Raw genomic sequence first — 12,221 nt, 5'->3', positions numbered from 1 at the left:
AGCTGGGATCACAAGAGTGTGCCACCACATCAGGCCTTTTCAATAGTATTATTTTGTTATAAGTACACATAAAATCAAGCTTTATGCAATGACAAAATTAACACTGTACTACCAAAAAACTTAACATTTAAAGGCAGTTTTAGCTTGAGGGTTTGGAGGAGACTTTATAAACTTACCCTCTTTAGCCAAATATAGCTCCTTAAATTTTGCTCTCTTTTGATTAAATTCTTGCTCAAGCTGCTGCTGTGCACGTAAAAATTCTGCATTAATTTTTTCCAATTCTGCTACCCGTTGCTGAAGAGAAACTGGAAAAAAAAAAAACTAAGTTAACAAGTAATTTTGTTTACAAATTAAGTAACAAGAATAAATTAGTATTTCAACCAAACAATGCCATACATGGAACAAGTAGTCAAGCTATTCCCAAGATCTACTATATTCTTAGAAATTCTCATTTTAAAACTTCTATTAAACTTAATAAACAAACTGTGAATGAGTCATGTATAGTAAAACAGCATATAAACAGAGAATCACATAAAGCCAAATCCCAAAATAGCTTCCAAAGTTCTTTTGTACAATTGGCAGAATGTCAACTTGAGGTAGGATAGAAGAAACACGAACAGGTAGAAAGGACAGAAACAAGGAAAGAAAGAAGGCCTATAGCTTTAAATCTAAAAACTCCATAAATGTCCTTCCCTTCACCCCTTCATCTGTTTTCTTGCAGGCCTGAATTCTTAACAGGTCCAATAAATCTTAAACTACTGTAAGTCCAGTTAATTAGTGCTTATATACCTTATTGCTTACAGAATATATTTTTACACAAGTTAAAAGAAGCTTACAGAGAGATTGTTAGAGACCCATGATATGGGTACAGTCTGAAGATTCTAAGAATCAGACCACCACGACCTGCTCTGTGCTCCACAATCATTAGGCTGACACCACTCCCTTACACATTTCATATTCCCCATTTTCAAGGTTTCCTTTGAAAGAAACCTGGCCAGGCTGAATGGCACACACCTGTGATTCCAGTGACTGGAGAGATTGAAACAGGAAGATCTGAATTTCAAGGCCAACGTAAGATATTTAATCAGATGCTGTCTCAAAATAAAAAATATAAGGCCTGGAGATGTAACTCAGTGGTAAAGTGTGCTTAGGTTTAATCCTCAGTACCAAAAAAATAAAGGAAGCCTGAGACCCCCAAAAACGGCTCACTTTGGAATACTGGCACACCTTGGCTTGCTTTCCGGAATAAATCTTGCTTTCCTTTTTTCCTTTTGATTCTGGGGATTGAACCCATGGACACTCTACCACTGAGTTATATACCCCTACCCCTTTTTATTGAGACAGGGTCTCACCAAGTTGCTGAGATTGACCTCAAACTGGAGATTCTTCTGCCTCAACCTCCAGAGTCAGTAGGATTACAGGCATATACCACCACATAAGGCATGCTTTCCAAATAATATGTGTACCCTCAAATCCCATTCTATGATATAAATCAAGAACCTGCCAGAACTGAGCTGAGGTCCCTTTTTCTCTTCTGGGGATCTCCTCAGACCTTATCTGGTAACAAATCCACTTTTAAAATTAAGTATTGGATTATTTAAGGTAATTATCCTACAATTATCCTACAATGAAGCCCACTGCCAATACTGCTAGTTCCTGTTTCTCTCAAGTGTTACAAACAAAATCTAATGGGTTCCCTGATTGGAGCAGCCATACCAGTCAGAACTATTTTTCCAGTTTCAAAGAAATTCATTAACAGTATTCTGAAATCAAAATCAAATAGGAAGAATAAAGAACTGTTCATTCTGTATGAAATCTCAAAAACACTAAAGATTACATGGTTTTCAAATTACCATTGATCATGGTGTGGCAGGGTCTGGGACACATTTTTGTCATAGGGACTTTAAATTTGGCCAAAACTCATTAAATGACTGCCTGCTCTGGCCAAGTCCAGCGACTGTTTTGGCTGAAGAACATACTCTTGACCTCCTCCTTTGCTCCAACTGAAGCCCAACCTTAAGACCATAATCCCTTCAGGAGATATCCATCAGTACTAATTAGCCACTAATTATTTGGATAAGAGGTCTAAGTTCCCTACTATAAACTACCCTAGGATAATGATTTGTCAGAATTTTTAAAAAAATATAGTTATAGATGAGCAGAATGCCTTTGTCTTTTTTTTTTTTTTAATGTGGTGCTGAGGATCAAACCCAGTGCCTCACATATGCTAGGCAAGCACTCTGCCACTGAGCTACAGTCCCAGCCCTTGCCTATAATTTTTACCAAGATCTGAGATTATTTTTGAAGGCATACCTACTCCCCAGCCCATTGTTCAATTTAATTCAGAGCTAATTTTATAATGCATAGAAAAAAAGACTAGGAAAAATATGAATGATATATCTACACATAATAGAATTATGACTCATAATTTGCTTCTCTATACTTTGCAAAGTTCTCTACAATGAGGGTATACACTTCTCTGATAATACATAAAAACTAAAATCGGTATTTATTCATTTCCATAACAAACTAGCCTCACTAAATTTATCATTATTAATATAACCCATGGCAAAATGAGGAAATGACCACTGCTTTGAGTTATATATCATTACAGTTAAGGAGTCATTGTGAGGGACAAATATCTAGAGTCTTCAGGTTAAAGCAATGACCTCATATGAAGGCTTAAAAACTTGTTGAGAGAGAGAGATGGGGAATATATCAGAAGGAGAAAATATGTGATTTTTTAACATTTTTTTAATTTTTTTTTTTTTGGTACTGGACATTGAACTCAGGGGCACTCAACCACTGAGCCACATCCCCAGCCCTACTCTGTATTTTATTTAGAGACAAGGTCTCTCTCACTGAGTTGCTAGCACTTCACCACTGCTGAGGCTGGCTTTGAATTCAAGATCCTCCTACCTCAGCCTCCTGAGCAGCTGGGATTACAGGTGTGTGCCACTGGCACCTGGCCAGATTATGTTATTTTTACCATGTAAAATCATGAAGGAAATTTGTTCTCTGGGATCTTTATCTCTGCTGGTATTTTTATCGTTAAATTACAACAGCTAAATAAATAACTAATCCATCAAACACTTTATTTGTTCGTGTTAGGGATTGAACTGAGGATGCTCTACCAGTGTGCTATACCCCAGTCCTTTTTATATTTTGAGACAAGCATGGTTTCACTAAATTGCTGAGGTTGGCCCCAAACTTGCAATCCTCCTGCCTCAACCTCACCATCACTGGGACTACAGGAATGAGCCTTAACACTTTATTATTACCGGTAGCTCTTAATTACTGCAAAAACAGGGAAGGGAGCCTGGCCTGGCAGCACATGCTGGTAATCCCAGTAACTCAAGAGGATAAAGCAGAAGAATCACAAGTCCAAAGATACCCTCAGCAACTTAGCTAAGTCCTAAGCAACTTAGTAAGACCCTGTCTCAAATAAAAATTTTTTTAAAGTGGCTATGTACGTGGCTCAGTGGCTAAGCACCCTGGGTTCAATCCTCTGAACCATAAAAAGAAAGGAGGAAAAAAGAGCAAGGGAGAGGCTCTGAGGAGTGAATAAAAGAGATAACAATTCCACACTGTATGTATACATCAAAACACCATGTTGGACATGATAAAAACACACAATATTTTTCTATCAATTTAAAATAAAAAGCTGGGTGCGGTGGTGAACGCCTATAATCCCAGTGACTCGGAAGGCTAAGGAAGGAGGATCAGAAGTTCAAAGCCAGCCTCAGCAACTTAGTAAGAACTTGTCTTAAAATAAAATGGGCTAGGGATGTTGCTCAGTGGTTAAGTACCCCTGGGTTCAATTCCTATTACCAAATAAATAAATAAGTAAATTGAAGAAAAAACAAGAGCCTCTCCTCTTTCTTTCCCTAACAACTACATCCCCGTCCCAATCCCTACCTTCCACCAAATCACAGACATGCATGCACAAAATGCCTGCCATTCAACATTATTACATTTAGGTCAAACAAGGCTAATGAAACCACAACACAAAATTAGCAGAAGTCTATAACCCCTGTGCCTTGGAAGGTAGAGACTGGAGGACTGCAAGCTGGAGGCCAGCCTCAGCAATTTATCGAGGCCCTAAGAATTTAGTGAGACTCTGTCTCAAAAAACAAACAAACAAACAACAAAAAAAAGGACTGGGAATATGGCTCAGTGGTAAAGTGCCCCTAGAGTCAGTATCCAGTGCCCAAAAAAATAAAATAAAATTGCAGCACACTACTTTAATAAAGCTGCTCAGGAGACTGAGGCAGGAGAATCAAAACTTCAAGGCCTGCTTAACTTAGCAAGATCCTGTCTCAATACAAAATTTTTAAAAAATGAAAGAAAGAAATAAACAATAATGGAATTTGAGAATATCATATTAAGCAAAACAAACCAAATTAAGAAAGAATAGAAGAAAAAGAAAGAAACAAGAACTGAAAGTATAACTCGAAGTAGAATCTTCCTCAGTTGAGCCCCAGTACCACCCAAAGGGTGAAAAAAAAATTGCAGCCAAAAATTAAATGTGTTTCTCCACTGCTCCCAACCCCATTCTGGCTTTTACCCACACATCTTACTGGCTCTCTGTAAGATTCAGGACAGTTTTCAATTCCAGGAATCACGATCCATTGGAGGGTATACCAAGTAACTCCCTTATTCTCATTTTATTTTTGCTGTTAATTTTTAAATAACATGGATATCTCAAGCACTTCTAACATACTACAATTGTATAAATACTGACAGACCCAAATAACTACTTCTTATAAGAATGCCTTTACTATCATGTCTTAAAAAAAAAAAATCAACAATCATTCTGAACAAAGGCAAAATTACAAATAAGTATAACACATTAGCAAGCAACTACAAAACAAACTGAAAACGGCTCTCATCACACAAAATACCGCATTATTTTTCTAACATGGTAATAATTAGATAATAGTTCAAGTACTTAGCATTGCATATAGAAAACTATGAGCATTTATTAAACTAGTAGTATTTAAGGTTTAACAAGGAGAGGTTTATTTTGGCTCCTGAAGGTCCAAGATGAAGGGTGTGTAACTTGTTGGCAGAGTCCTGAGGCAGTGCAGCTCATCACTTGATGAGAGGGAATAAGTATTAAGTGCATCTTCCAGCCCACTCTCATCCCTAGTGCTGGTGACTAAACCCTGGGCCTTGTACATGCAAGGCACTGTATTACCAAGTCACATCCCTAGTCCTGGGGGATTGGGGGGGTAATGAATAAATAAAAAAAAGAAAAGCAGAGTGATTAGGTACCTTTGTATGTAGCCACAGAAGACCAGAAGTCACTTCCAATCTCATGATTTTGACTCAGTTCCATGCTTAGACTTCCAGCTCACACTTTTCTTTTATACCATGTATTTCACAGCATCATGAACAAACTAATTAGTGTCAATGATAGCCTTCAATAGTACTAAACCTTCTGAAATTTACCAGTTCAGAGTTTTAGTCATCAGCCTTTCTGAGTCATCCCACACATTCCATATACTGTTACCTTCATTTAAGTAATAAGAAAAAGGGAAAACTTAATGTTTGACATCTAAAGGGAAAAATTACTATACCATTTACTGAAAATATGTAAATTAAGCAACAGTAATACAGAAAGAAAGGAAAAAGAAAAAAGAAGAATATCATAAAGGAAAAAGCCAATACTTTGGTTACCCAATATATTGCCTACATGACCTAGTTGAATCTCTATCCCACTCTAATCTTGTTTATATTTGCAACAGAATGCCTGAAGCCACAAATTCCTTTTCAGACAGGCTAGTCAGAACCAGTTCAATCTAGCCAGGCAAGGGAGTGTACACTTGTAATCCCAGTGATTCTATAATCCCTGGGACTCAGGAGGCTGAGGCAGGAGGATCTCAAATTCAAGGACAGCCTCAGCAATTTGATGAGACCTATCTCAAAATAAAAAGGGGACTGGCATGGTAGCTTACTCCAGTAATCCCAGTGGCTTGGGAAGCTGAGATAGGAGGATTGCAAGTTCAAGCCAGCCTCAGCAATTTAGTAAGGCCCTAGGTAACTCAGCAAGACTCTCTCTATATAAAATAGTAAAAAGGACTGGGATATGTCTCAATGGTAAAGCACCCTTGGGTCCAATCCCTGGGTGGTAATAAATAAATAAATAAATAAGGCTGGAGATTTAGCTCAGTACATCTCTGTACCCAGTACTAAAAATCCCCAGTACAAATAAATAAATAAATAAATATCTAAGATGGCTGCCAAAATGACCACCAGACAACCTCTAATTTCACTTAATTCTATCTGCATGCTATCTCTCTTTTTCTCTCTCACACACACAGACACACACCTCTCCCACACAGTGACAAATGCCATGGCTACAAAAAAAAAGAACCATAAAAGCAAATTATGGTGTGCTCATGTAATAATAATGTAATGAATCCCACTGTTATAATTAAAAGGCACCAACAAAAAATTATTTTAGCCACAAAAGGAACAAAAAGAGCATCTGAATCCCTGAACATCCCAATCTATTCTCAGAAAAGACATCAATGTTCCTCCCCTCTATTAACCTTTCTCTCCTCATTCTTTTACCCTATATCCATAGCCTCCTGACATCCAAGGGTCAAGAAGCTGATATGGGGGCCTTTCTTCCAGCTTCCATTCTTTTTGGCCAAGAATACCCTTTCTTTACTGCTCAATCCAGGCTTTGTCTCATTTATTCATTACAAGATTCTAAGAAAGAAAAAGGACCCAGTTTGTGGTCAAAACTAATAACAATTTTTAGATACTTTATTTTTCCTAATTTTGCAACAACTTGGAATTATTTTTAAGCCCCTCACTACATCCTATTACTACATTTTCTAACAAGGAAAACACTGTACTTAATAAATAAATGGGCAAATGAATTAAACAGACACTTCTCAAAAAAAGAAATACAAATAGCCAACAAATATATATTAAAAAAATGTTTAACATCTTTAGCAATTAGGGAAATACAAATCAAAACTACACTGAGGGGCTGGGGTTGTGGCTCAGTGGTAAAGCACTTGCCTAGCACGTGCGAGACCCTGGGTTCAACCCTCAGCACCACATACAAATCAGTAAATAAAATAAAGATATTAAAAAATTATATTAAAAAAACTACACTGAGATTTCATCTCACACCAGTCAGAATGGTAGCCATCAAGAATACAAATAATAATAAATGCTGGAGATGATATGGAGAAAAAGAAACACTTTTATACTGTTAGTGGGATTGTAAATTAGGATGACTACTATGTATGTTTTCTCTTATTATGTAAAACAGAGAGGAAAAAAAATAAAGGAAAATGGGGGCAGGGGTCTAATGAAAATCAAAGGGAGATCAATACTGTGGGCAGGAAGCAAGGAGGGAGATGGAAAGTGCCAGGGAGTGATACTGAGAATTGAACCCCAGGGTGTTCTACCACTGAGTTAGATCCCCAGTGCCTTTTTTTTTTTTTTTAGACAAGGTCTCACTATATTGCCCAGGCTGCCCTTGAATTTGCAATCCTCCTGCCTCAGCCTCCCTAGTTAGCTGTGATTACAGGCATGAGCCAACTTGCCCTGCCAAAATAAATTTTCAAACATTTCCACCTAGCAAGCTCTCATGTGTGCTCTAAAACTTATCACTCCAGCCTTTTCTAACAATAAAAGTGATTACTATTTACTGTAAATCCACTGAATTATACATAGCATACCTCACAGAGGAAGGGTGGGAAGGAGAAAGTACAATGCGGATGGTAGGGATGGTAGGGATAATCTTACACTGTTCTCTAACAAATACTCATGACAGACAAATAGTAGTCCACGTAAAGGTAATTGCATTAACATACCAAACATTTTACAATATTTGAAAAAACAGATGGTATTAGGTAATCAAATCTTATTCAGTTTTTCCATAGTATCAAAGATAATCAGTTCTTTAGTGCAAGAAAAAAATTGTCCCACCTTACATAATTTCATTTCAATTCAATTCATATAATCCCAAAGACACCTGACTTTGACAACTTGTAGAAAATGCATCCTTTTGTCCTGCCCATTTACAAAAATAAACCTTTTTTTTTTTTGTACTGGGAATTGAAACCAGAGTTACTTTACCACTAAGCCCCATTAACCGGTCCTTTATTATTATTTTTTAAGGCAGGGTCTTCCTAAATTGCTTAGGGCCCTGCAAAGTTGCTGAGGCTGTCCTCAAACTTACAGTCTTCTTGCCTCAGCCTCCTGAGTAGCTGAGATTGCAGGCATGCACCACCATGCCTGGCTTTATTTTTATTTTTTTGATACAGGGTCCCATAAGTTGCTTAGGGGCTCACTAAATTGCTGAAGCTAGTCTCTGAACTTGTGATCCTCCTGCCTCAGCTTTCTGAGTCCCTGGGATCACAGGTATGATCAACAGGAACTAAAATGTTTGAAAATTTATTTTGGCAGGGCAAACCCACATGACCAACAGGAACTCTTAATAATATTCAGTAAGCTTATCCTAGTGGGGTTTTTTGTTTGTTTTGGACCACAACTCCACATTGTTAATGTTAGCCCACAAGACTGACATAATCTTACACTGTTCTCAAAATCCTTTCCACTTAAACTGCTATTAAGCCAACACTCTCTCCAACCTAACCCTAGTATAGTTTTAGTAATGTTGGAGGGTTGTTGTTATTTGCAAAGTTTTAAGCTTGGATTTTGGCACATTATCATGAGATCTTAGTAGAGGTTAATACTAATATATTATAAAGATTGTTCTATCCAATCATCTTTACTATCAAAATATATTTCTTCCTCTTACCCATGACTTTATAAAAATTAAAAAGTGCCAGGAGTGGTGTGCAGGCCTATAATCCCAGTGACTCAGGAAGCTAAGGCAAGAAGATTATAAATTTCAAGACAGTCTCAGCGAGATCCTAAGCAACTTTGTGAGACCCTATCTCAAAATGAAACATAAAAAGATCTGACAATATAGCTCTGTGTAGAGGGCCCATGGGTTCAATCCTCAGTACCAAAAATAATAAAAAATTAAAAAGTAAGCTAACCAAAATTTTTAAGTAAGAGAAAGTTGGCCAAATGTTGGAAAGGTTAAACTTTTTGCATTAGGTTTCATTATTAAAATGCACAGTATCACAGATTATGAGCATTAAACACAGCATATTTTTTTAAAAATTTCACATAAATACAATCAAATAATAGTTGTTATTAACAATTTCAGGTTCTTAATTCTGCTAAGAAATGAAGATGTTCATTTGGTCCAACTTTTTCTGGGGATTCATTCTAGTAACAACTATATCACTTTACTTTCTAAAATGCTCATAAGCTACTTACGTGTAATAATCCACACATTTTCAAATGTTCCATAAATTGTATTCAAGCAAGATAACAAATTAAGACACACAAGTAAAAAAAAAATACTTTGAGAAAAAGCAAAAATACAAAAGGGAAATAACTGTGAAAAATTAATAGTTTTTTTGCAGTATAATAGAAAAGATAAGAATGGAAATACAAATAGAGAAAAAAATCAGTAGGCTCAGGAAAGGGAAAACAGGAAGGTCTGGGATAATAATGAGGGGCAGGAGAGCAAAGAAGAGATAGTATATTTAGGGCAATTATTTTGGGATGACTGGATGTCAGTGAATGTTCAATAGACTACTGATGCAGTATTAACCGTATTGCAGGGTTTATTCCTTTATTATCATCATATGTATTGCCAAATGGAACACCCAGTGACAATGTAACCATGAAAAGGGCTAAAACAGGATTCTTTTAGAATCTATTATACAGCTGAAATATACTATAGAAGCCAGGTGTGATGGCACATGCCAATAACCCCAGCAGCCCATGAGGCTGAGGCAGAAGGGTTATAAACTCAAGGCCAGTCTGGGCAAGATGGCTTCTCAAAATAAAAATAAACGCTAGAGATGTAGCTCAGTGACAAAGTGTCCTAAGTTCCATCCCCAGTATATATACACGGGTGTGTGTGTGTACGTGTGCACATATATGGTATATATATAAAATACATATATGGAGGTGCTATTGTTCATTAACATTAACAATCATGACATGTGGAAGGTGGTAAATCTACATACTAATCTTTTGCTTTTTAAGTGAATATTTTCAACTTTAAAAAGTTCCACATAAAGCTGGTTTTTGTTTGTTTGTTGTTTGGGTTTTTTTGGCAGGCAGGGGCGAGTAACCTGAAATTGAACCAGGGGCACTTAACCATTGAGCTACATCCCTAGTCCCTATTATTTTTTGAGTCAGGATTACTCTTAAGTTCATGTGCCTTGATAAACTGCTAAGGCTGGCCTCAAATTTGTGATCGTCCTGCTTCGAACATGCAAGCAGCTGGGATTACAGGCATGTACCACTGTGCCCAGCATAAAAATGTTTTTAAATAAGACAAAGGAGTCAGGCTAATCTTTATTTCCATTTTGTCATTTCTGTACCTGAGGGTTTTACCAAAAAATAATTTACCCATATAATACCACTGCTCCACCATTCCAGTTAATGGGGCATTATACACATTCACATACATACATACACACACACACACATATACTTCACAATAGAGAACTACTAATTTAAAATTTTTAATTATTAGGGTGGTATGTAGCTTGGCGGAGTACCTGCCTAGCATGGATAAGGCCCCTGTATCACCACCAAAAAACACATATACACATATGCCCTTATTAACTTCTTTTAATATAAAATTGTAGTTGGATTAAAATATTCTGAATATCTTTACCATTTTTAGGGGGAAATGCCTAATGCAACAAAAACCATCTCTTAGAACCATGTTTGATTAAACCAAAAAACAATCAACTTCCCCATGTATTTATTATCCTTTAACACAAAATTTTAAATGTAGACATAATTATTCTTTTCCCCACACTTGTGTTATAAAAAGGTTACACTATAGCTACATATTCTATACCACGGATTACTTATCAGAATAAAAGTTCATCATAAATAAGTAATAAAAACACGAGGATCATATTTTATTTACAAGAAAGTTGAATGCATTATTTATGAGCTTTTCAGAAATATCAAGTTCATAGATATGGATTTGAATTTTAAGAAATACCCATCTTACCTACATGTGGATGAAGAAGATTAACTGTGTGTCTAAGGAGGGGAACATAAGAACCAACAGGTCAAAGAAGTTTCAAGGACAGAATGCTAATGTTAAGATTTAAGTGTCGGGAGAACAAAGAAGAGGTAGTATTTTTAGGGCAATTATTTTGGGATGACTGGATGTGAGTGAATGTTCAATAGACTACTGATGCAGTATTAACCGTATTGCACAAAAAAATGAAACAGAAAATAACAGGAGATAAAAAATTAAGTATCAATGATATGCCTCGTATTATATGGGAAACAGTATAACATAATAGTTGGGAAAACAGGCTCCAGAATTAAATTAAGATTTGAATCCCAGCTCTACCATTTATAAACTGATTCCTTTGCTCTATATGCAAAAATAGGAGCAGTTAATAGTACTTCTGCTTAGGATGTAAAGATTAAATAATCCAAACAAAGCTCTTTATTGAGTGTCAGAAAAGTAATTTTATATACTGGCTAAATAAATCTTCAAAACAATGAACAATGCAGGCATCATCACCCCCAGTTACACAAAAATATTCCCTAAGAGACTGAATAATCTCTCTGTTGTTATATAGCTAATAAGTGGCAGAGTTCAAACACTGACATGTTGAACTGACCTAGTTGGATTTCTCTTTGACTACAAGTATTTAATATAAGACACTAATATAGAAGATTCATATATCACATGAGCAGGAGTTACAAATATAATACCATCTCTCCTAAAGGTGTTCTTTTAATGTATTCCCACTGTTCATTTACATGAAATACAGATTATTTAATTATAAATTAGTTTCCTCTATAGAAATAAGGGCATTATACTGTTGGGGTTTGAGAGGTTTTTACTTGGGGGGTTGTTTGGGAGTGTTTTGTTTTTGGTACTACTGGGAATTGAACCCAGGGGTGCTCTGTCAATTGAGCTACAACCCCAACCCTTTTTATTTTGAGACAGGGTCTTACTAGGTTGCCCAGGCTGGCCTCAAACTTGTTATCCTCCTGCCTCAGGCTCGCATGTCGCCAGAGTTAAAGTTCTAAAAACTTTTTTTGTTAATTAAGAAGAGAGTCACAAGTAAATAAATTTGATTTCTTGTTCCAAATCAACCAGGTCTCTCAATAATACTCAA

The 12,221-nt window shown here is 36.4% G+C and overlaps 1 protein-coding gene across 4 annotated transcripts in view; it reads right to left on the bottom strand.

Moving 5' to 3' along the window:
- Rabep1 (rabaptin, RAB GTPase binding effector protein 1) overlaps positions 1-12,221 on the bottom strand; it is a 96,464-nt gene that overhangs the window by 63,391 nt on the left and 20,852 nt on the right. For 3 of the 4 annotated variants that reach the window (XR_007345686.1, XM_015505908.2, XM_048798371.1), the window contains exon 2: positions 177-305. The exons of the other annotated variant lie outside the window; for it this stretch is intronic. Coding sequence is in view for 2 of the 3 variants with exons in the window: in XM_015505908.2 (XP_015361394.1) it covers positions 177-305 (129 nt within the window). In the remaining variant the exon portion in view is untranslated. The remainder of the gene's footprint in view (positions 1-176; positions 306-12,221) is intronic. 4 annotated transcript variants of the gene reach the window in all.

The sequence above is a fragment of the Marmota marmota genome, unplaced genomic scaffold, assembly GCF_001458135.2.
Source record: "Marmota marmota marmota unplaced genomic scaffold, marMar, whole genome shotgun sequence".
Taxonomy (NCBI): domain Eukaryota; kingdom Metazoa; phylum Chordata; class Mammalia; order Rodentia; family Sciuridae; genus Marmota; species Marmota marmota.
The sequence above is the reverse complement of the archived record's forward strand: the minus strand, read 5'-3'. Positions and strand labels throughout refer to the sequence as shown.